Source organism: Ursus americanus, chromosome 2 (genome assembly GCF_024610735.1).
Source record: "Ursus americanus isolate L20-20 chromosome 2, mUrsAme1.1.p, whole genome shotgun sequence".
Classification (NCBI taxonomy): Eukaryota; Metazoa; Chordata; class Mammalia; order Carnivora; family Ursidae; genus Ursus; species Ursus americanus.
In genome coordinates, this window is record NC_142128.1 from 45,885,452 (window position 1) to 45,909,683 (window position 24,232).

The 24,232-nt window shown below is 55.5% G+C and overlaps 2 protein-coding genes across 4 annotated transcripts; both read right to left on the reverse strand.

The window, feature by feature from the left end:
• Window positions 1-89: 89 nt before the first annotated feature.
• On the reverse strand, window positions 90-5,988 carry B4GALT3 (beta-1,4-galactosyltransferase 3). 3 transcript variants are annotated; one of them, XM_045784374.2, is made up of 8 exons: window positions 5,854-5,988; window positions 4,897-4,971; window positions 4,266-4,540; window positions 3,495-3,730; window positions 2,487-2,677; window positions 2,235-2,357; window positions 1,004-1,108; window positions 90-873 (listed from the first exon to the last, which is right to left on the reverse strand). In XM_045784374.2, the coding sequence occupies exons 3-8, from the start codon at window positions 4,525-4,527 to the stop codon at window positions 600-602; spliced, it is 1,191 nt and encodes a 396-aa protein (XP_045640330.1). In that variant the 5' UTR covers window positions 4,528-4,540; window positions 4,897-4,971; window positions 5,854-5,988; the 3' UTR covers window positions 90-599. The 3 variants fall into 3 exon arrangements, with proteins under 3 accessions (XP_045640330.1, XP_045640333.1, XP_045640332.1); XM_045784377.2 differs by having other exon boundaries at window positions 4,897-5,042; window positions 5,854-5,944; XM_045784376.2 differs by having other exon boundaries at window positions 5,780-5,855.
• An 8,490-nt stretch (window positions 5,989-14,478) lies between these two features.
• On the reverse strand, window positions 14,479-23,585 carry ADAMTS4 (ADAM metallopeptidase with thrombospondin type 1 motif 4). The gene is made up of 9 exons (XM_045784273.2): window positions 21,700-23,585; window positions 20,275-20,598; window positions 19,895-20,027; window positions 19,172-19,342; window positions 18,181-18,467; window positions 17,888-18,074; window positions 17,483-17,658; window positions 16,156-16,331; window positions 14,479-15,689 (listed from the first exon to the last, which is right to left on the reverse strand). Exons 1-9 carry the CDS (start codon window positions 22,417-22,419, stop codon window positions 15,263-15,265), a joined length of 2,601 nt encoding a protein of 866 aa, XP_045640229.2. The 5' UTR covers window positions 22,420-23,585; the 3' UTR covers window positions 14,479-15,262.
• Window positions 23,586-24,232: the final 647 nt, after the last annotated feature.

Here is a 24,232-nt window from a genome sequence, read left to right on the forward strand (position 1 = left end):
TCCAGGCATACGGTGGCGGGGTGGGGGTGCGGGTGGAGGAGCAGGTCGCGAAGGTAGGCACGAGGCGCCCAGGATGCAGCAAGCAGGAGCAGAGGCAAGACAAAGTCCTTTATTAGAAAATATATCAAAATCCCAGCCCCCTGAGCCAGGTCCAGAAGAGGAAGCTACTCCAGCACTGGCAGAAAGTACCCAGGGAGGGGGTTCCTTCACCAAACATACTTCCTCGGAACCATAAATAGAATAAATATTCACAGAGGTCCCAGGACAAGCCAGATCACTCTTCTCTCCATGGAAGAGGAAGGGACTTGGGGTCCAGCCCTGCTCTTACCCCAGGGGCCAGGGACTCTCAGGAGTCATCACATAAAATCATGACATCAAGGATTCACAGTCATAAGCCCTGGCAGGTGACCCTAGAAAGAGGGGCCCCCAGGTCTGAAGGAGCCCAGCTCCAGTCCAGCAGTGAGGAGAGGCCCTTGCCTCCAGCGCAGGCCTGGAGTTCAGTCCCCCCACATTCCTCTAGGAGCAGTGAGGAGCTGAGGGTGGGGAGCGTACAGCCCCTCTGATTCAGTTTCATGATTGAGGTGGGCAGGAAGGAGAAGTCAGTGCGAACCATGGGGGGCTGTGTGGTTGGCAGTAGGCAGAGGGCCAGGCCTGGCTGGGGGCCGGCGCTGCAGCATCTCTTGACGGAAGGCCTGGGAGGAACCAGGAGGGTAACGGGGACCAGAGGGAGTCCGGGGACCCCGAGGGTCAGTTCCAATGTCTGCTGTGATGTTGGTATAGAGAGGGCCCAGCTCTCGAGCCAGCAACCGGTACGTCAGTGAGTTCATCCCATCTTGCGTCCAGGAATTCTGGGTACGGACCAGGAGGTCAAATCTGAAGGTCAAAGGTTAGAGAACTAAGGCCCAGAAAGAAACAACCAGGAACCTAGGGAGCGTTAGGAGTTTCCTGGCTGGGATGCAGAACCCTGAGGAGCCCGCAGCGATTCCCAGGTAGTCCTCCCTACCTGTGGGGGTTTTCCTCATTGCCCTTATCTCCTCGATGCTTCACCATCTTGTAGTGCCCCACCGACGTGGGGGGGCGAGAGATCTTCATCCCAGCCAGCCGCACCCTGCGGGGAAAGTGAGGGCACCTTGGAGGACCCCGAGTGGAAGAAAGCCGCTGACGGGTGAACAGGAAGAGCTACGGCCAGCAAGGAAGCGACAACATGTTTCTGCACACAACTAGTACGAGTTAGGCAAAAAACACGCCACGTACTGAGGACAGAAAGTCAAACAGAGAGAAGGAAATGGCGGGAGAGAATGTAAAGGCCAGACGCAGCCAAGTCTGGGCGCCCTGGGGCCTCTTGACAACTGGCAGGTAGGTCTGTACCTCCCATCTTTGTTTTCTAAGTGGCTCCCAGGAACTGCTCTGGCATTTGTTCAAAAGGACAGGACAAGCCTGGGAGCTGCAGACCCAAGCTCAGCAATTCCTCCCTAGAACAGTGGCTGAGCTGCCTCGACTCCCTCACCCTGCACCCCCGCCCCCCGCCTCTATGTTAGGAAAAGTATGGAGCCAAATCATCAGGACCCTGCCACTGACACCCAGAAGCAAGAACCGGAGATGGCCTGGGAAAGTGCTGAAAGAACACATACGTTTAGACATTGCTCGGTCCTTTACACACATACAGAGGACAAGAATTCAGAGAGGTCAACCCGGAGGACACGAGGGGGAAGGGAGGCAACGGGTCCAGCACAGCAAGCCCAAATTTTCACACACCAGATAGGAAATTAGGTCAGCTGAGGCTGAAGGTCAAAATGTTTCACATGCTAAAAATGAGCTGGCATCATGCCAATGGCACAGACTTAAAACCAGAAAGTGATTCTGGGCGATACGGAGCAGAGCCCCTCCTCCCCAGCCCCATAGGACATGGTCTGGAGGCAACGTTAGCAGAAGGCAGGACTGAAGTGTTTCTAGGCCCCTTTCCAGCTCTGGAATCCCATGATACTACAGCCTATTGATCTTCTCCTCTCTCCCAGAAACAGAACTCACCAGATCTAGGAGACTGAAGGGTGACAGAATGGGGAACAGCACGAAAAGCCTGACCTGGGCAGACGGGAAAAACTAAGGGAGAGGAATGGGCATAGTGCAGGACCAGGGAACTAGGACTGGTGGTAAAGGGCTAGAGCCAGGGGTGGTCTCAGAGAACGGGGATCCAGGCCGAGGTGGGGGTGGGGAGTGGTGGCAGGAAGTCTGACCTGGTAGCAATGTCGTCATCCTCACCACCCCAGCCCCAGTATTCATTGGGGAAGCCATTCATCTTCAGGTACTGGTCAGGAGTGAGCGCCGAGACTCCTCCAAAGTACTGGGGGTACGGGAGGCTAGGGAGAGAAAGATCCTTGGGTTCCACGAGTCTTTTGGGGAGACGTCCTTAACCCACAATCCCCTTGGCTCTCCTTCCAATGGATGGTGGGTACCCCTACTTCCCAGCACCCTCTCATGCCCTCTACCTGTATCCAAACTTGTTCATGGCAACAGCAACATGCCGGGGTCCCCGGGGGTCACACACATACAAATTGTGGTCGTTCTCAGGCAGGAGGTCCACGTCGTGCAAGAATAGGCAGTCCCACTCCTCATCACGCAGGGCCTCCCGCACCCCAACATTTAGCAGCTTGGCCCTGTTAAATGTTCCATTTCCAGCCTGGAAGGTAATGGAGAGGAACCAGACCACATCTGTAGGTAGCAGCATGGAGAAAAGGGGGCAGAAGTATCAAAGTGAAAGGAGGGGAATCGAAGGGGAAGTGGGGCAAGGAGAACGCAGAGAAAGCCAAACTCTCAGTTGTCATCCGACAAATCGCTCCTGAGCGTCACTGTGAGCCTGATTACTGGCACGCTGCCGTTCGGCACCGAATCGGACAACCAACAGCCATGGAAAACAGGTGTCTACCAGTGTTCACTCTCTGCCTCATGTTAGGGGGTTAAGAATCTTGTCCAAGCTATGAGAAACAAACTGAGGGCCTCAGAGGGGAGGAGGGTGGGGGAATGGGATAGGCCGGTGATGGGTAGTAAGGAGGGTACGTATTGCATGGTGCACTGGGTGTTATACACAACTAATGAATCATCGAGCCTTACATCGGAAACCGGGGATGTACTGTATTGGTGACTAACATAATATAATAAAAAATCATTAAAAAAAAAAAAAAAAAAGAATCTTGTCCAAGGTCACATATGGGACAAACTGCAGGACTGATTTTAGTCGAAGTCTGTCCACTTCCAAATCCGTACCATTCCAAATTCAGCCAGGGAAAAGTCATGGAGAGTACAGGACAGTGGGGATACCCTGAACAGAGTAAGGAGGGTTAGGGGCTAACGAGCCGGCAGAGCAGGGCCAGGTGCTTCCCCACATTCAACAGTCCGACCCTCTTAAAATTGTTCCAGGGACCCACTGTCGGAGAGCGGAGTGCCACTGCCGCGAGGCTTCCTTACCAGAAAGTCAAGTGCAGTAGGGCTGGGAGTACCTGGTGGATGACGTAGATGCCGTAAGCCAGCTGCTGGCGCTGCAGGAAGGGGTGCAGGTGGTACAGCAGCAGGCGCAGGTGGTGCTCCCGGGCCCGGTGGGGCACAATGATGGCTGTTCGGGAGCGGGCCTCACACCCCGCGGGCCGGTACCGGCCCCCCGGTTCCACCCGGGGATTCCTCTCCACAATCTCTGCCAGTGACGGCACTGGGCTAAAGGACACGGACACGGGACCCACTGTTGGGAAGGAATGGCAAGGTCAGGAATTAGAGCGGCAATGAAAAAAGAAGGACCTCCAGGGCCCTGGAAGGACCGCTGGCCCCGGCAGTCTGATTCTGGGGCTCTGCTCCCCCAAGGGCTTACTCAGAAATCTCACGCACCTTGAGTTTCCCATCACTGGGACAGCTTTGTAAAGTCTGCAAAGCGCAGGCTCTTTTCTTAGCCTACCTTATTTTGGGGTTCCCTAACTCCTGCCTCGCTAGGTTAGAAGACGGAGAACACCGAAGGACTCCCAACTAACTAAACCGGGGCTCATCTACAAAGGAAGCAATCCCCGGGCCGAGGCAAGAAGAGCGCATGAATGGCCGGGCGATGAAAAGTTGTGGCTCAACCCAGGAGTCCGATCTAAATTCCAAATCCAGAGTCCGCTTATCTCAACCTCAGCTCACCTTCGGTTACCTTAACCCCAGGTTCTAAGTCCCACGCCTGCCCCCCCCAGCCCTGTCCCCACACCCTGGCGGCCTTCCCTTTACTTCCTCCTTTCTGCACTCACCTAAAAGAGGAGATCGTTCTGGACAGTAGGGCAGACCTTGAGGAGCTGGAGGGGCCCCTGGGGCAACAGGGGCCCCAGGTAGGTGACTGAGGTTACTGTAGACATCATGGGGATGAGAATAGTCAAATGTCGGCCCCTGCTCTCGGCCAAATAGGGCACTGAGGCTTCGGAAGCCCCCCAGTGACAGGTACATCATGACAGCCAGCTGGGAGCCCACAAGCAGGGCCAGTGTGCAGGGCCGCTCCAGCAGCCTCCGCAACATCCTGGGCTCAGGTCTGAGGAGGAAGAGAGGAGAGTTCTGGGGGCAGGCAGGCGAAGAGCAAGCCAGCAGAGAGATCATCAGTTAAGAACCAAAGTGGTGCCAAGAGTAAAGAGGAAAACAGGCAAAGAGCAAAGTCACAGAAGGGAGCACACAGGTGTACAGTCATGCGCGGAAAAGAAACAGAACGTAACCACCAGCAGCCCTACCACCTGCCATTTCCAGCCTAAGTTTCACTCTCCACCTCCTCCCCAAACCACTCAGGCCAACTACCCTCAGTCCCCACCCCCAAGGATGCTTACATCATTCAGGTCCTTCTCAAAGGAGTCTCTGGAGAGCCTCCCTCCCAATTTCAGAGGGGGGTGGACTCACCTAGGTTCAAGCTGTCTTCTTCGGGATCATGGGGACTTCAGGGGGTCCCGGGGGGGCAGAGATGTGAGGCATTATCTGAAATTGGAAATGTCACAGAGGACAGAGAAAGGCTCCATCCAGCACCCCAACAGCGATCCTGGGACCAGCTGGAACAGAAGTGGTCAAGGATAACCACCCACCCAGCTGGGCAGAGATCAAGATCAGGGTGAAACTGGTTTCCCAGCAGGGGAAGTAAGGGAAAGTGGCTGGAAAGAAAAGGGGAGGACCCAGAGATGCTAGGTCCCCGGCCTCTCCCCCAGCCACCCTGGAGTGTCAGGTTTACGTGTACTTGACCATACCCCACCCCGACAGGACCAACCTGTTTGGGGAGTGGGGACGGGGCTGCTAATGGAGACATTATTTTCGCCAAGGGGTGAGGTAGTCATGACAGGATTGTGGAGTGGCCTCAGGAGAACCCAGGGCGGAGTAGGAAACAGGTTCCTTTCCGTTCTTCACGTGCCTGGGAGTTAGCTCCGCAGGTGCAGGCAGTGTGACCACCTGGGAGCCGCAAGCAAACAGCCCCGGAGCGTGGCGGGGAGCAGGATGGGGGTGGCGTCCTCTACCTTTTCTACCCTATCCCAGTCCTAGCGGGGATAGGGAGGAGCGTTACCGCTAAAAGTGAGACAGGGAGTGGGAGGGCTGGGCAGAGCCCGTCGGGGGTACCTGGGCTGGCTCACCTAAGAGGCGTGGTCAGCGCTCTGCTGAGGGTCACAGCCCAGTTCTTTCGGAGCACCCCAACCTTCCACCCCAACCTCCTCTTGCATTTGCAATGTGAGCCCACCGGCCTCTGTCCATATTTCCACCCGGGACCCTCTCCCTGCTCAAGCTGGTCTCCAGCCTTTACCCGAAACTTCTCGTCCTCCCAGTCGCCCGAATCTTTCTCCCGGCCTCTCACTCCATCATCTCCAGCCCACATACCTGCTCTTCGGCTTCCCGTCGTCACCGCCACCCAGACAGCCTGGCAGGCATCGTCACCGCCATCTTGGAAGCGGGCGCCGCTGGGCGGGGCCTCGCGTCACGGGGCGGGGCCTCGCGTCACGGGGCGGGGCCTGGGTGGAGCCGCCTGGGCAGGCGGGGCGCGGGAGGGACCGAGGCCCGAGCTCCGCCCGGAGGGGCTGCACCGCTTGGGGAGCTGGCGGGGGGCTCTCCCCTCTGGTTCCACGCCTGACGGGGTGGCGTTTCCCACCCCGCAGACTGGGAGGACAGCAGCTCAAATCAGGACTCTTGCAGGGCCGAGCCTGGCCCAGAGGCCCGCGCGACAGTTTCTGGCGCGTCCCAGGACCTGTCACCGCGGGCCAGCCCCTTCCCGGAGTGTCCGCGGTGCCCCCGCAACTTACTGCCACTTAGTATCAGAATTGTTTCTTGCTCAGGGCACATCGTTGCGACAGCTCTGGCGCATTTTTGTATCTCCATGGTGTCCCGCAGGCCTTGAATAGAAACGGTTAGTTAATAGAACAAGGAAACATTGAGTGAGGAGGGAAGGGCGGCGTCTGTTTTAAGGTAAAACTGTGTTTTCCCAGATATTAGAGAAAAATGGACGCTCCATCAGTACGCAATATGTGGATCTTGCGGCTTCCACTACCCTCTTAGCGTGTTGTTCCTTAGAACAGATGTTCACTGCCAGGAATCTCAGAATCACTCAGCGTGACTCCAAAGGGAGGGATAGAAACACTAGAGTGCGGTCAGTACGACTGCCCAGAACCTGCAACTCATTCACACGTAGAGACTCGGGAAAGACTTCCCAGAAGTGGTGCTTCTATAGCACATCCTTATGAGATTATGGGATTGTTTCCGAGGGAGCTGTTTCACCACTCCGCGTAGGTAACGGGGCCACATGCAAATTCTGTGCGGAGGGAGGTTCAGTGAACCCCCTACTCCCTACATCGTACCAAAAAACCCAGTTTTTGCCTCCATGTTCGTATTCATTTCTGTCTTCCTGATCCGTAAATGTGTGTTCTTTACATTTCTTTTAAACTAGGTATCACACTGTATTGAATGGACAAAGGTTCCTATGATCTGTTCTGCATAACCCACCGCCAAGCCCACACGTTGGCAGCAGGCAGGCTAAAGAATGCTGTTTGCGTGACACACGTCACCCAAGGAGCCTGGTTAATTGACATTAGCTGGCCTCCAGGTCAGAACTGGCCCTTCTGGTCTGGACGCCAAGAGCTATAAAATCTGCCTACACCCCCTCCATCTCCAGGCTAGGCTGCCCCCCCGCCCCCCACCGCAGGGGAATCTGGAGGGGAGGCAAACACACCTAGCCCAGGCTCCTTGACTATGTAAAGACATGATAACAGAGGAATGCAGCTTGCTCCAAACTGCAGGTAGGCAGACACATGTTGAACTTCAGACCCCAGTCTTTGCCCTACCAAGACGGCCCTTAGGGGGATGGTCAGTTGGAAGTCTCAGCCGCAGGAGCTCTCCATCCGCACTCCAGCCTGGCTGTCTCCACGGGGCTCCCCCCACTGATGAGGTTGTAGGTACCCCGATTCAATGTAAGTCTGTCTTATTCTCCTTTACTGCTTACGATTGCCCAAATCTATGCACAGATTTGCCTTTTCTTCGGTTTCTATTAGATTGTTATAATACCAATAAAGTGTTTTTTTCCCCTTCGAAACTGAAAGTACAGCTGCTGTGAATCTTTTCTTTAGAGCACACATCTGTAACACATGTTCATTTTTATTTGGGTATTGACAAAAACTCTGTCCTTGGCCAGACTTTAGACACGCTCCGCTGAGCCTTCTTTTCGAATAAGCCTCATCCTTGGACCACTAGCCACTTTCAGCAAGAATCCTGCTAAGTCAGGTTCACCAGAATCTCCTCATCCCTGATGTAATTTTCCACCCACTGACCCTCTCATTTCTCTCATTGGCTATAAATATCCCCTTGTCCTGATTGTATTCAGAGTCAAGTCCCACCTCTCTCCAGTTGGGGTAGTCTTCACACGGGTCGCAATAGTCCTAAAAAAAAAGGTCTTCCTTATCTCTTGAACAAGTGTCAGAATAGTTGTCTCTTCAGCAGCGGGAGAGTCGTAATTTCACCTTTTTCTGAACATTGTATTTAATATTTTTAAAGATTTTATTTATTTCCTTGAGACAAAGAGAGCATGAGCAGGGGGTATGGGCAGAGGGAGAGGGAGAAGCAGATTCCTTGCTGAGCAAGGAGACCAACGCGGGGCTCAATCCCAGGACTCTGGGATCATGACCTGAGCCGAAGGCAGACACTTACACAACTGAGCCACCCAGGCGCCCCAGAACATTGTATTTTAATAGATGGCTAGTGTTCTGGACACGGGAAGCCATAAGTGCAAAAGTCTGAAAATGAGGAGAAAGGAGGGAGTTTGGGAAATTCAAAATGGATCAGTAAGCCTAGCCAATCGGGTGAAGGGCATGGTGAGCCAGGAGACGGGAGAGGTGAACAGGTGCCAGGTAGTAAAAGACTCCATAAACTACATAAAAAGAGTGGGCTTTATCCTGGGGGAAAAGGAAGGCAGGAAAGTGCTCGAAACGGAGAGTGCTACTGTCAGAACTCTAGGAAGTTCACTCTGGTGGAAACACACAGCATTCCCTGGAGTGGTCAAGACTGGACGCAGGGACACCATTTCAGAGGTTGCTGCAGAAATCCAGGAGTGAGATGAGGCTCAGGCAAAACAAGGCAATATCAGTGAGGGGGCGCCTGGGGGGCTCAGTGGGCTAAGCGTCTGCCTTTGGCTCAGGTCATGATCCCGGGGTCCTGGGATCGAGCCTCGCATTGGGCTCCCTGCTCAGCAGGGAGTCTGCTTCTCCCTCTGCCTCTGCTTGAGCTCTCTCTCTCTGTCTGTCAAATAAATGAATAAAATCTTTAAAAAAATAAGGCAATGTCAGTGGGACTAGAGGGAAGAGATTGTCTTTGAGAACTTTACAAGGCCAACAGGGCTCGGTGATTGAATGAATGTGCCTACTCGAGTCAGAGGAGTCCCTGATTCCTAATGCGGGCCCCTGGGTGGATAGCGGCTCCTTTCGGTAAGAAACAAAACTTAGAAAAGACACATTTGGGTGAAACAGTAGAGATGACAAGTTAAACTTTGGACTTAATGAGTTCAAGATGCCTGTGGAGGCTCAAAATGAGACAAAACTGGGTTTTGGTATAATCGGCTCTGAACCCCCCTGGCTATGTGATGTTGGATAATACACTTTCTGGGTTTCATCTGTAAAATGGGCCCCCTCTTAAGGGGGTTTGTCCCATAGAACTATGGGACAGTGTCGGCAGAAGTTAGTCAGTATATCTGAATTTCGAGCACAAAGTAGGAACCAAGTTAAAGCTGTTATTTTAAGGAGCTCACTGGGTAGTAGAAAAGACCAACATAAGAAAATGGAGGGGCGCCTGGGTGGCTCAGTCGGTTGAGAGTCTGACTCTGAATTTTGGCTCAGATCATGATCTCAGGGTAGTGGGATCCAGCCCCCCGAGCTCCACGCGTCCAGCTCTGCGCTTAGTGGGGAGACTGCTTGAGATTCTCTTCCTCTCCCTCTGCCCCTCTCTCCACTCTCTCTCTAAAAAAAATAAATACATCTTTAAAAAAAAGAGAAGAAAATGGAAATGTGGTTCCCCCAGAGGAACTCTGTTCCTCCATGGTGTTCAGTTCTTATAAAACTGGCCTTCATCTTTTTTTTTCCCTCCAGATTTTATTTATTTGTTTGTTTGTTTGTTTGTTTGTTTATTTATTTATTGAAAGGGTTTTTTTGGGGGGGTGCAGAGGGAGAGGGAGAGAGAGAATCTGAAGCAGTAGCATGGAGCCTGACTCCACGACCCTGAGATCATGGTCTGAGCCAAAATCAAGAGTCAGATGTTGAACTGACTGAGCCACCCAGGTGCCCCCACCTTCATCTTCTATCCCAGCTCTCCATCCGCACGTGCTACAATTCCCCTGCTTTCATTTGTAAGCTACCTGTTTTCAAGAACTCACACCTCCACTCCATTTCACCCTGGCTACTCTCTGGACTTAGTCATCGCCTAGAACTGCTGCATCTCCGAAAACTTAAATTTTAATATGCTGGTTTTTACCCCAATATCCTGTCTTTCTATGTTCTGAAAAAATCCTGGGGCTCCTGATGGCCCAGTCACGACACACAATGCAATAGAAGAAACCCAGTCTAGTACTCAAAACTGATTTAGAATAATTTAAATCTCTATTTAGTTTCTCTAGGAAACATTGGAGGTGGGGGTGGGGGGAGGAGGAGAGCATGAAGCAGGAGTACATTTAATGCACAGCCCGATGTCTCTGAAATCCTCTCTCCCATTCAACACCGTCCATTGAGATGGTAGCTTCTCCCCCAAACTCTCCCTTCCAATCCTACTGGCTCCTTACACTATTATCCTCAGCTTCAAGTCTGTTCACTTCACATCTCTTTGGTTTTGCGTAACAGAGGAGAACCCTGGAGCTGACTTAGCAAGCAGAAATTCTTTCTTGCTTCATCACCATCCTACTGTCCTTGGGGCCCTACAGCCTTACAGCCTACTTCTAGAAGGGGAGGCAGACACCTCCTCTGTGACCCCGTATTCTGTGCTAGGGGCCCTTCATCTTTCATGGCATCTGTCACATTGGTCTGGCATTTTGGTCTCAGCCACCAGACTGTGAACTCTGAGGACAGGGACCACATCTTCCCTTTTATCATCCCCTGAACGTGACTGAGACCTTTTAGCACAAACTGGACAAAACTGCCCATTTTAGATCCGACCTAGACAGTTGCTGGGTAGAATTATTTTCTCATGCCAATGCAGGAGTGGGAAGGGGGGCTGGCAAGGGAAGAGATTCAAGGGGACGAGAATCAGCATGTACTGACACTTACTAGAAGCCAGACACAGGGCCAAGCATTTACGCTATTACATTCTTTTTTTTTAAATATTTTATTTATTCATTTGACAGAGACAGCCAGCGAGAGAGGGAACACAAGCAGGGGGAGTGGGAGAGGAAGAAGCAGGCTTCCAGCGGAGGAGCCTAATGTGGGGCTCGATCCCATAACGCTGGGATCATGCCCTGAGCCGAAGGCAGACGCTTAACGACTGAGCCACCCAGGTGCCCCCTATGCTATTATATTCTTAAGCTCTGACAACCCGTCCACAAGGCAGGCAGTAGTAATACCCATTTTACAGATAAAGAAACCAAGGCTCACAGAGATCAAGTAATTTAAGATCACATCATTACAGGTAAGTAGCAAAGCTTGGATTGAGTCTGACTCCAGAAATCTGTGTCCTTTCCTGATGCTGTGAGGCATGATTTGATTCCAGTGTATAACCCAATGGCTTTATTTATTGGACAAGCAAATATGATAAAGTCAATTCTCCTTGGGAAACTGGGTCAATTAATACATTTTTCTCTGATCCATTTTCAGACCAAAATTCTCATATTTTCAGCTTCTTAATGCTTGTTACCTTATCAAGAGAGCGTGCTGGGGACCTTCGTGAAGTTGGACCGGTGTATGACTAAGTGTGTCCCTGTTTGTGTACCTGTGTGTTACTGGTTTGTAAGGCCTGTTGTTGGTTTCCCAAAGACCGTGAGGGATGCCTTAAATGTACTTCCTCCCCACGCTTTCCTTCCTAAGGCTACTTAGCTACTCTGGGCCTGTCCCTCTGTAAGGTTCTTTCTGGGGAAATTGTTCAGTATTGTTGCTCCCAACCTCCCAGGCCCCCCCCACCCTGTGCCCCTCAGCCTTTCTCTGAGCATTTGTAGAACTGGTGGTTTCCCTCAGCTGTCAGCTGGTCAGGTCTTGTTGCCGATGATGTTGGCTTCCCTTCTAGCAACAGTCAATGGGGAAAGTATTCAATTGGTTCAGAAGCATTCTCTTAGCCAATAAAATATTAATACATCAAATTCCACTTTCTTCCCCCACAAGCCCTGACCAATGAGGTGCTGGCATTTGTCACTTATTGTCAGTCTCACCGGTGTTTCAGAAGACACGATACTGTGTACTACGTGGAGATTAAAGAAGTGGGGCTAGGGATGCAGAAATGCACGTGAGTAGCTCTTCCCCAAACCTGACTTTCCCACCCCCACCACAAAAATAGAGGTCGGACAAATGCCCAGATTTCCTCTGCTCTAACCACAGAGGCAGAGAATCTGAGGGGCAGAAAGAGCTTAAAGAAATCGGCTCGGCTCGCAGTTATTGTTCAAGCTCTCCCTCCCCAAACACACAGGCGCAACACTTACCATCCCATAAAATGGTTGTCCAAACTGCTTGAACTTCCCTGGGGACAGGGCACTCGCTGCCCGGCACTCCCTGACTGGTCTTTCTTGAGCTCATCATTCTTCCCTCTTTTCCCCGCTAAGACCAGATTCTTGAGCTGTCTCGGTGCCTGCTTCCTTCCTGTTATTCCTGTTTCTCCTCCTGATTACACACCCACACCCCAGCACAGGCCCGTGAAGTCAATGAGTAGGCAGACTGGGGAGACAGAGCTCCTGGTGGCTCTTGCAGGGAGGTATGCATTCCCCCCATTCCCAGCAAGAACTTGTTGGACCCCTGAGTTCAGGAGATTAGGCAGAGTCTACATCCCAGGTATGGGAAGGGGAGTATGGGGGAGAGCATTCCAGAAAGGGGTCGGGCCTCGCCTGGGATGGAGGGCTGTGATGCCCATCCCTTCTCTTCGGGTAGCCAGCTCTCTCCGTCCTCCTCTCCCACAGTATGCCTCCACACACCCACCCAGGCACAGTCCTGGCCACTAAAACTTCTTTATGCCAGTCAGAACCCTCTGTGAGTGAAGACCTTCCGGTTCAAAGAATACATATGAAAGTGATTTACGAGGCGTGAATTAACCACTAGCCGGATGGGAAGGGGGGAAAGCCATCAGGATGACTTGTTCCTCAGCCCAGCCTGAGACTCACCCTCCTTAACCCTCGTGGCCATTAAGTCTGGGCTCGGGCTCGGGCTCCCCACGGTGGATCTGGCCCTCACCATGCCGTTCTTTGTATCATCCCATTGTTTCTCTTTGTGGGGGTGCAGCGGGCACCCTCCCCGACGCAGCGGGCACCCTCCCCGACACAGCGGGCTCCTTCAGTTGCGCATTGTTTGTGTCTGTACCTTGCATGTACTTGGCACAGAGCTCCGCTTATTGGCACCATGAGCTCATAGTACTAAGATCTGTAAACACGCTCTCGGTGGCCCAGCTTTGCTGACTGGATGAAGCAGTTGATCGCTCTGACCTCGGCTCAGACTCCTGGTTGCACCTCCTCCAGGCTGGCCGGTAGGAGGACAGGAGGGAAAGCCAGGCGCCAAGCGGTGGGGGGCCGCACATGGGGGAGAGAAGAGACCAGCTCTGTTCCTGTCCCTGCGGCCGAGGGAGGGGGTGCCGAGCGGGGCAGCGGAAAGTACCGGGCGCTGTGTGAGGCACCGCCTGGTACAGAAGTTGGTGAGCAAAGCCCAGCCCCAGTGAGCACCGCGCACACGACCGCCCCAACCTCCATGGCCTGCCTCGACCCGCAGCCCCGGCTCCGTACCCCAAGCTATGTTTGGAGGCACCGCAGCCGCCGAGTGAAGCGCCTCTAGCTCCACCAACCTCCCCTCTTCCACCCCAACCCCAGGGTCTGCTTTACCTGCAATTCCTCCCTCATCTCCATATTCAGTCCCTTCCCCAAGTCCCCAGCAGTCCTACGACTGCCACTGCCGTTCTTGCAGGATCCACCTGCCGCCCCTTCCCAACCCCGTGTCCTTCCCAGGATTACCAAGCCTGCTCAGAAGGAAAAGAAGAGCTGTGTCTCGTGCCCTGCTGCCCCTCGAGCGTGCTCCCTCCAGTGAATACCTGCCAACCCCCAGAGACTCGCCTCTGTGCCATTCTTCTCGCCCCCTGGGCGATCCCCCACCCACCCAGGTCCTGCTCCTCTTTATTAAATCCCACTCTAACCTCACACCTGCAGCGAAGTCTGCTGTGTGGACACCGGTTGATTCTGGGGGCCCCGTCCCAATCACTCAGTAGTCATAGGGTAACCTCTCACATGGTTCAGCCTTTACTGTTTTGAAAATATTGTGTCATTTGTTCCCAGAACAACCCGGTGGGGACAGGCATCATCGGCCCCCGTACACACATGAGCCACCTAAGGCTCAGCGTCAGTGACTTACCCAATACCACAGCTAATAAGACACTGAACCCGAGGTCCGACTCGGACCCACAGGCTCCCCTCTCCATCACTCTCCCTTCGAGGACGATGGCCCCAGGGCCCCCCTAGAGCTCTCATTCCTAAATGCCTGTTGGCATGGACGTAGCCGGTCCTGTTTTCTTTACACTTTCTTGTTCTTATCAGTTGTGCCTGGAGCCCAGTATTTAGGACATCTCTGTTGATTGGAGGTCTCCAGTGATCAGGGATGCAATTGTCCTTTCTCCGATGGTCCCTCAGAATCCAGGACAGCGTTCTGCCAGCCGGAGGAACTCGGCCTGGGGCAAGGGCAGGCACCACTGGCGAGAGCTTAGCCACCTTCAGGGGCGCTGCAAACCCCACGGGCAGCGGAGCGGGCAGCAAGGCGGTCCTAGTGCTGACTAAGGGCGGCTGCCACGTGCTGGGCGCTGACCCAGGGCCAGGCATTATGCAGTTCTTTATTTACACTATTTAGGCCTCACAACACATTTCCAAGGGAGGTACTGTTATTGGCAAACGAGGAAACTAATGTTCAGAGACGCGGAGTCAGGGTGCAACCCACATCTGTCTGAGTCCGAAAGGAGCACATAATTAGCAAAGTCAATATATATTTTAAAAATATGATAATCCCTTACTCCCTGAAGGCTTATTCTACCCTTGACTCTTCCTTTCCCAGAAAACAGAATTCTGGGAGAGGAAAGCAAGGGCAAGATGTACCTCATACATGAACACACACACACACACACACGCACACGCACACACACACACACACACACACACGCACAGATCAGTTATGCCTATCACCGCCACCCTGGATTTCCTAGCCAGGGTGAGGGTTATGAGGGGTGGAAGTCAGTTTCCCCAGGACCCTAGCCCTCATCCCCTTCCCTGGTGCTAAATAAAAGTGAATAAATACTAAATAAATACAACGGCCCCCCCTACTGGCTTCCCCCTCCCTCCTGTGACCCGCAGGGCAGAGGGGGCAGTTTAGATGGGGACGGTCTCCCAGCCCCTTCCATCCACCACCCGTCCCTGCCGTCCAGGGCAGGAAACCAGGGCAGGGCCAGCCTGCGCATCGCATGGAGCGGGGAGGAGGGAAGGCCTCATCCTCTCAGCCCTCCCCGCTGTGTCCGTGTGTCCGTGTGAGGCAGCCACAGAAGCCCCCTCCTTCTGGAACTCAGTCCGAGGCCCCGGTGCCCGGGAAGGGCAGCGGGGATGATGAGGCTATTTCCTGCCCGCCCAGGAACGCCGCCGGAGGATCTCCAGAATCTGCGCCTTGCGGTGCAGCCAGTCCTGGGGAGGGGCACGCGGTGTGGACGGGGCTGGCTGGGGCACGAAGAAGCTGTACCGCAGGCGAGCCTTCTGGGGGTTGCCGGCTACCAGGACCTGCAGCGTTAAGGGCTGGGCCAGAGGCCCGTGGCCTGACAGTGTCTCAGAGGCGGCAGTGGCCCCGCTGTAGCGCAGACTGACCGCCCCGGGCAGGACCACGTCCGTGGGCGAGGGCATCAGCGTGTATTCACCGTTGAGGGCGTAGGAGCCATCTGGAAGCTTCAGGGCCAGGTAGAGGCTCCGGACACCAGGGGCCCCCTGCTGCCGGACGAGGATATGCGTGGCCCCCGCAGGGATAGTGACCACGTTGTTGTATCCGTACCTGAGCAGAAAGAGAAGATGGGGAGCTCAGCATCTTCCTGAATCCCCTCAGCCTTTCTGAGCTGTGTTCGTACGACTGTATGTGTGACTTTGTACGGAGGGTTGTCTCCCCCAACCCACGTGAGGGGCCCAGCCTAGGTCTGAGCTACACGCCAACGCACCCTCCTCCCTCCCCTCTCTAGACCCCTTACTGAGGTGCCCTTCTGAGCCCGCCTCTTCGGTGCCAGTGCCATGCCTGCTCTCCCTCCAGGAGCAAGTCCCCCCCACCCCGGGGAAACCCTCCCTGATGCCCACCAGGGCCCTCCCAGCAGCCCCAGGCCGACACTGTTGAACAGGTGCGACACTGCTCGAACTCGTGACTCACCTGTCTCCCCCACTAGACTGTAAGCTCTTTGAGAGGAGAGACAGTATCAAGTTCACCTCTGTGCCCCCAGGGCCAGGGATGAGGAAATAAATAGTGAACAAACCTGAATTTTCTGAAGGAGCCAGACTGTTTAGTGCAGCTAGAACCGTCCCCACCGCACACCATGCACTTGTCAAACTTCTTTTTGGAGCCAATGACACGGTCACAGCCAGCATGGATGCAGCGGCCTTGAACACAGACGGAGGAGCTGTCCGGGGAACAGGGAGTCCCATCGACCACCTGCCAAGAGAAGGAGCAATCGATGCAAAGGGCTCTTCCTAAGTCAGGATGGGTTGGTGAGCCAGACCAGACCCATATCCCGGCAGGGAGGGGAGGCCTTAAAGACTGGGCGGAAGGGTGAAGATCGGGTGCGGAGTGAGCCCCCGCCGTACGAAGGGGTAATAATCCTAATGGCAACAGTAATTTTAAAAGCCACCATTTTCAGAACATTCACTCTGAATGAGGCACTGTGCTAAGTGCTTTATAAGCTAGATATAAGGGACGCCCGGGTGGCTCAGTCAGTGAAGCGTCTGCCTTCGGCTCAGGTCAGGATCCCAGGGTGCTGGGATCGAGTCCTGCATCGGGCTTCCTGCTCCGCAGGAAGCCCGCTTCTCCTTCTGCCTGCTGCTCCCCCTGCTTGTGCTCTCACTTTTTCTGACAAATAAGTAAAATCTTTAAAAAAATAAACTAGAATATAAATCTCACAACCACTGTTTGAGGTTTTTAGAGATGAAACACTGAGATTTAGAAAGACGAAGAAACTCTCCCAAAGATCAGACGGCCGGCAAGCAGAGGTGCCAAGATGGAAAGGGCAGGTCTGAGTCTCAACACCAGCCCTGAACCTTGACGGTAGCAACCCAGACGGACGCTAGAGGGCGGCCGACGTGTAAGAATGCTCCCCAGGGGAGGGCCAAAAATTCTGCCAGGGCTTGTTCTTCCTTGGCCTTCGACATGCCGACAAGCTGCCCTATCCCAGAGAGGGACGCCACTGTCTCCAAGAGGCCTGCCCAGTGAGGAGCTGGTCTCCCATGAGCCGATCGAGGCCACCCCTGTAATGGATAGAGGAGCCCACGGAAAGGGCTCAAAGACTTGCCCCGAAGGCCACGCCCGTTCTCACGCAATAGAGGGACGGGAACTAGGAGATGGGAAGAGAGAGAAAAAGAACCCAAAGGAAAGGGGATGGGCTGGAGCTGCCTGACTGGCAACGTATCCAGCGTCTGGGGCTTGTTTTCCCGATACCCGCGGACAGAGATGCGTGAGTGCACCCTGGGCGGGCCTGGCAGGGCTGCGGGAGCGCCAGCGAGGGGGCTACTTTGGAGGACTGCCATCAGAGAGCAGGGGGCTTCGGGAGAGAGCGTGAGCGCAGCCGGCCCGGGGAATGAGGCCCTCACCCGCGGCTCCAGCACATAGTAGTAGCCCAGGGCGCGGGCCTGGCAGGTCAGCTTGCACTGGTCCCGCGGGGCCACGCCCGTGTAGCGGGGCACCCAGTCCATGGGCCCCGGGAAGCTCTTGAAGAGGTCAGTGCGGTGGTTGTAAGCAGAACACTGCTCCTCACGGAAGGTCAGTGCTGTAGGGGAAAAATGCCCGTCAGTCCTCTTTCCTCGCGACATCCCACCTGAGGCCCTCCGCCTAAGCCCCTCGGAGCTCTAGACAGCGTGGCACCTCTCTCCTCCCCAGACTGCCAGAGAAGGTTCCCGAAGGGTGAAGTGACTCCCCTCAACAACAGGGACAGCCCCCCCCCCCCAACTCCAGGGACTACCTTACCCCCCGTGGCTTCTGTCCCTCCCACTCCTCACCTGAGCCAGTGGGGCAGTCCTGGGTGTTGCAGGAGCGGAAGCGGGTGCGGCGGCCCTCACAGTACTTGCCACCATTCCGGGGGACCGGCCGCGTGCAGTCCCGGGAAGAGAACTGGACACCGCCCCCACAGCTCCGAGAGCAGTCGCCCCATGACCCCCAGGGGCCCCAGCCACCAGCCTGTGGGATCTGCAGAAACACAGAACGGAAGGGTGGGATCAGTACACTCTCTCCTGAGCTCAGGGCCGGCCTGCTCCTCCAGGCCCTCTGCTCCACCCCTGCCCCCGGATCTCACATTGAAGTCCTGAAGCTGGTCCACGTGGAGGCAGCGGCCCCCCATGCAGGCCTGGGCCGGCCCGCAGGGGGTGCCATCAGCCCAGGGTGAATGCTTGGTCTGGCACATGGCGTGGCCATTGAGGTGGCCGGAGCACCAGAGGGCAGCACAGGGAGGCGGCAGCTGTGGACAATGGCGTGAGTCGGGCCCGAAGGTCAGCTGGCACTGGCGATCAGCGTCATAGTCCTTGCCAGGGAAAGTCACAGGCAGATGCAGGGGAGCTGCTGGCTTGTCTAAGAGACAGTGCCCTGGGAATGAGGTAGGGATATGAAGTCAGCAACGGGCCGAGGGAACATTCTAGATTGCTAGCTGAAAGCCTGGACTCTCTGGGGCCTGATGGGTCCAAATCATGGGGCTGGAAAAAGTTTAAGTAGCAGATGCAATTTATTGGGTGCTTATTACATGATGAGCATTGGCTAAATGCCTGACCAGCCTTTCTCATGTAACCATGGCCAACGCCTACGAGGTGGTTACCATTCACGCCTGTTTCACAGATCGGCCACACGGATGTGAAGAAACTTACAGCCACACATCTACACACGTCTGAAGAACAGAATCAGGATAGAAACCCGAAGCCCTAAGTCTTCCTACCTGTTCTAACCGTCTACAGAGCTCCTGAACCTGCTTCATCTCAGCAACCCTGCCAGGCTTGCACACCTCCGGTCACAGGTGACTCCCTTCACAGCCAGCACACTCACGCAAACAGTTTTGACCCTTAAAAGGTCAGCTCTCATTCTATTGCACCAAAAGTTGCCTCCCTTGGCTATGCTATTTATGCTAGAGGAAGTGGGAACCACACAAACACAGAAGCATTTCTCACCCCATCCCACACTGCAGAGGAAACCCATTTGAGGCAGGCAGTTTGGTCCATGCAGAATGCTGCAGAAGAGCAAGTACGGTGGGGGGCAGGAACTGAGCGCCGCCCAGGGAGAGGGGGCTGCCATCTGCTTACCGTAGCCATTGTCCAGGAAGTCAGTGATGAAGCGGGCACTGCAGGGGGACCAGGGTTCCTCGGGGTCCACATGAGCCATCACAGGAGCCATGACGTGGCGGGAGGTGCTCCCAGGCCCATTCAGACCAACACATGGCTTTGAGTTGTCATGGAGCATGTTGAAGACGTGACCTGTGAGAGCAGAGGCCTTGCTAGGGTCCAAGGGTCCCAACTCTGTGCCCTCAGGGGGCTTCAAGCCCATAATAACCTGGCTGCAGCTGGGGATGGTCAGATCCATTCCCTATCCCACACTGCCCCCGATCTCCTTCTGGTGCTCTAGGGCTCATCAATAGGGAGCCCCCTCTGCTCTGTCTCCCCTTCCCCCCAAACACACTCAGGGCACCTCCCGACCCTCTTTTCCTTGTAGACAACATTCCTAACCCTGAACCCACCATTGCATCACTGATTCTTATGAATAACATCTTTTTCAATCCACACACACACACACACACACACACAGAGTTCACAGTAAGTTTCTACACACTATCTCATTTAATAGAAAAATCTAAAAGTCTACGCCCACAGCAGAGAAAGGTAACAAACGGCCCTGGACCTAGGCCTAGGGAGGAGGAAGCACCACGTTGTGACCCCTATCTGCCTTCTAGTGAGCTCCCTGTCCCCTTACCCCACCCCCACAGCTCTCTCATGCATCCCAGTTGCCCCACAGCCCCACTCCCACATTACCCAGTTCATGAGCTGCAGTGAAGGCCGACTGGAGCCCATCATCCTCCACAACAGCACAGCTCCGAGCTGGGTCACACACAGTGCCCACATCGGCCATGCCCAGAGTGTCACATGTAGAGACCCCGCACAGGTCCTGTGGAGAGAGATCATGGAAGATGCATGAGGAACCCAGACACCAGGGCCCGTTGGGATGAGATCTAGCTTCGTGGGGACCCAGGCCCTGAGTAACCAGCATCGTCAGGGCCCGGATGGCACTGGCAGTGTGGCTGGGGCCAGGTGCCCCGGGAACACCTCCAGGGGCACCATTTCCAGACCAGTGTACACGTGGTGCTTCTTGGAGCTCCGTGGCACGTGGCCTACGGGGCTGACTGGGGCCTCACCTGCCGGGTGAACAGAATGGCCGTGTCAAAGTGGTCAGGGTCCGAGTCCTCAGGGGTATTGAGTCCTCGCTGCCAGGTGCAGAAGCTGCGCAGGGTCTGGGCGGCACTGGGCCCCACCTGGGGCCCTTCCTCGCCCGGCCCCAGAATCACGAGCCGAGTCACCACCAAGCTGACGGGGTTGCGGATGCTTGGGTGCTTGAAGGCCTTGGCGGCCGCGGCCATAACAGTCAGCAGGTAGCGCTTCAGCCCTGCGCCATGAAATGCTGCCATCTTGTCATCAGCCACGACCAGAGTCTCCACAAATCTACTCAGCGAAGCAAAGCGCTGGATTGGAAAAAGGAGGGGAGCATCCTGAGGGAGCCTCCCAGACCCATGGCTTCTCCCCCCCCCCTTAGTTCCTGGGTCTGGAACTCAGCAGAGCCAGCTGGGCCGCACATACCCCATGGGATTCCAGACGGGTCTTGGTTGGGCCCTCCCCCAACCCCAAGTTCCAGGGCTTTTGTGGTAACTCTAAGAAATCAGCTGTTGGTTCTGAGAAGGGGAGGGGAAGGGGGTGCCACGTCCCAGGGCTGCGTGAGCCCCAGAGGTGAAAAGCAGCTGGGACTGCCTCTGGGAGGGGCTTTGGGGTCCCCCAGGCCTGAGTGCGCTGGGGCCTGCAGGACTGGAGCTAGAGGGCCGGGCTGCAACGTGTCTGCCCTGTGTGGTTGCAGGAACAATTCAGTCAGCAGCTAGGGCCAGGGCCAGATCTCAGCGTGGCGGGTGTGGAGGGATAGCGGCTGGTCTGGATTAAAGTGAGAGAGGGAGGGAGGGAAGAAGGGGGAGGCCGGGAGTGGGAGGGAGGAAAGGATGGAGTGTCAGGCAGCCTTGCAGTCAGTCCACAGTGTGGGAAGGGGAATGACCAGAGGAGGTATGGGATGCCTTTCCTCCCCATCCACTTTTGCCCTACTTTGCACTTTGCCAAAACTATTTTGAAGGCAGCACCAGAAGCCAGAGGCCAATCCCTTGGGCTTCAAACCTCACTCCTTTAGCTGGCGGTGGGGGTGAAAATCAAATTTGGGGCACAGAAAAGAGTCAAGGCCCAGGGGGCTGTCGGAAAAGCTTTCTTGTAGGAGGTGGTGCCAGAAGAAGGCCGTGGCCTAGCAGGGCTGGGGCGGGCAGAGGGGTGGTCATTCCCAGCATAGAGTCTCTGACCCACCTCTGGGAACCCTCCTTGGGAACAGCAGCCTGGCCAGGAGAAGGGCTGGAGCAGGGAGAAACCAGAGCCTTCCTGAGAAAGGAGGCTAGCGGAAAGAGGAGAGGCAGGCAGAAGGCAGGGAAGAAGCAGAATGGCCAGCAGTGGAAGTGGGTGGGGAGAGGGTGAATGGGGGTCAGTAGGACAGACATGGCGGGAGGACGCCGCAGGACACAGACTCCAGGGCTGCCTACCTTGGCTCTTCGAGGGCTGGGGCTGGGATTCCCGGGAGGAGCCTTGACGTTGCACATGGGGCCCTGGCCGCTGGCAGGACTCTTCCGGCGTAAGATGTGAGCCCCAGGCCCCCCGGCAGAGTTAAGGGTGCCTCCCTCCAGGGGCTGGATGTGGAGTTCGGTCCCCTGATACTGCAGCACCCCTAACAGGGCTCCCCCGTCCCAGTGCAGAGATGCCACCGACTCTGGATCTCCGTTGATGGTGCCGGTGAGGTAGGTGCCTGGCTCGGCCCCTCCCAGCAGCTCAGGTGCTTGGCCCAGGTACTGCACCGTCAGCCCCTCGACCTGCACGCCAGGGTCCTGCTCCAGCTCTAGCAGCAGCGTCTCCCCAAAGGCTGGCAAGCGGTACAGAAGCCTGGCAGGGGCGCCCAAACCAGGCAGGACGCTGCCATTGAGCTTCTCTGGAAACACGATCTCCTCCTCCCGGGGGAGGGGGCTGGCCGGCTGGGCTGAGGGCAGGAGGGAGGCCAGCGGCAGCAGCAGCAGCAGCAGCCGCCCCACCAGCCCGGAGATGGGCACGGTGGGATGCAGCAGGCGGGGTTGGACTCCCCACAGCCAGCACCCCGCCAAGCCCCTCCTGGGATGCCGGTCCGTCCGGGACATGGCACTGGTGCTGCAGCTGGGAGGGATTGAGGCCGTCTGGGCACCAAGTTCTGCCCGCCCTGGCTTTGGAAAGCTCATCTCTGCAGCCTGGGGGCTCGGACTTGTGCCAGGGTCAGAGGCAGAGTTTTCGGAGGGGCTGGGGACCTTCAGAGGAGATGGAGAAAACTTGGCCCTTAGGCTTAGGAGAGGCGCCTAGTGGCCTGGCTCCTCCAAACTCTCCTCTCACACCCCCTCCTCTCCTGGGTCTTTGTCTCTCCCTGCCCGTGTCTTCTGCAGCTTCTCTGGTCTCTCCTTCTGGGCTCCCTCGGACTGTCTGGCTTTGCCTCTGTGCCTGCCCTGTCTCTGGCTCCTTCCGCTGTGCCTTTGTCTCTGTCTCTCTCCTCCTCTCTCGCCCGTGTCTATGTGTCTGTGGGTCTCCCTGTGGGTTCTTCCCAGCCTCTCTCCGCGCCAGCTCTTTTAAGCATCCCGAGCTTCTGCGATTGGCTGAGCTATAAGCCATTCAGCCAGGAGCTCTGTTGGTAGGACTCAGATGGGTGTCTCATTGCTTCCCAAAAATCCTAGTTTTTGTTTTCCTTTAAAAAAAAAAATGGGACTTGCCCAGGGGAGGGAAATCTCTAGCAGCCGGATGGATCACAGGCACTGGGCCAGCTGATGACATAGCCTTTCCCCAAACCCCACAGTCGGCTCTCAGCTGTCTCTTTCCCTTTTTGGTGGGACAGAGCCCCAGGAGGGGTAGGAAGTCAGGGAAAGGGCCTGGTCAACACGCACAGAAAGGCCATGGTCCCGGGAGGATTCTCTCTCTCATTCTCTAATCTGGCATGGCCTCCCTTTTCTCAGGGCTTCCTCGTGCTGCCCTCTGCCCCTAGAGGCTGGTTTCCAGAGCTGAGGCAACTGAGTAAACTGCCAGGGAAAGACCGTGGGGAACAGGTAAGGAAGCACCAAGAGGGCAGAACAAAGAAAGGAGGTGGCTGGACTTGGCTCAGGACGGGAATAAGCAGTGAGAGAGAGAAGAGCTTGCAGGGATATGGGGCAGGCGAGGAGACAGTGATCAGGGAGTTTACTGCCCAAAGGCAGGATGGGTCTGCTTAGAATGGGCACATGGAGCAGGCAGGGGAGAAGGCAGGAGGGGTTAATGACTTTTCCTTTTACAGAAGGAGGATCCAGGGTGGCACCTCCTCTTAACACTCCTCTCCTTCAGGCTCCCCCGTTCCTGAGTTACCACCACCCACCCCCTCCAAAGCCCGGAACAGCCAATCCGCCTCCATTCCCCCCAGGCTCCCCCTCCCCACTTCCTGACTCCCCATTTCCCTGGCCCAGCTCCCAGTAGCTTCCCCCAGGCTCTTGGCCCCATTCCTACCCACTTCCAACTGCCCTAAACCCTCCCCCAGCCTCAAGTCAGCCAGCCCCCAGCACAGGAGGACTTGCTCTCTTAGGAACCCAGATGCACCCAGTCAGTCCATCCTAGGGAATCCCCACCTGGCTCCCTCTTTTGGCCCCACCTTGCCCTGAGAACACAGTCGTTCCTGGAATATCTAGTAATTTTTTATTTCTCATTCCCCATGGGACACGGAGAAGGTGGAGGCTGCACTGTATGTATAGGGAAATTAGAGTACTGAGAAGTGGGAACCCAGCACCTGAGGCGGGGAGAGTGCCTGGGGAGGAAGAGGTAGTGGTAGGAGAAGGAAGCCAAATGATTCCCTTGGTTTGGTTCTGGAAGGGAGAACACTCAGCAAAGAGGTCTTGGGGGTGGCCTCTCGAGATAAGGAAGTAAAGGGTACAGAAGTAGGGGCAATTTCTGCCCACTCCAAGCTATGGCCACTCCTTTCCCCAGGATATCCCCAGGAAAGAGAATGCAGTCAGCGGTCCCTTTCCTTTCCCAGAGGTACATCGC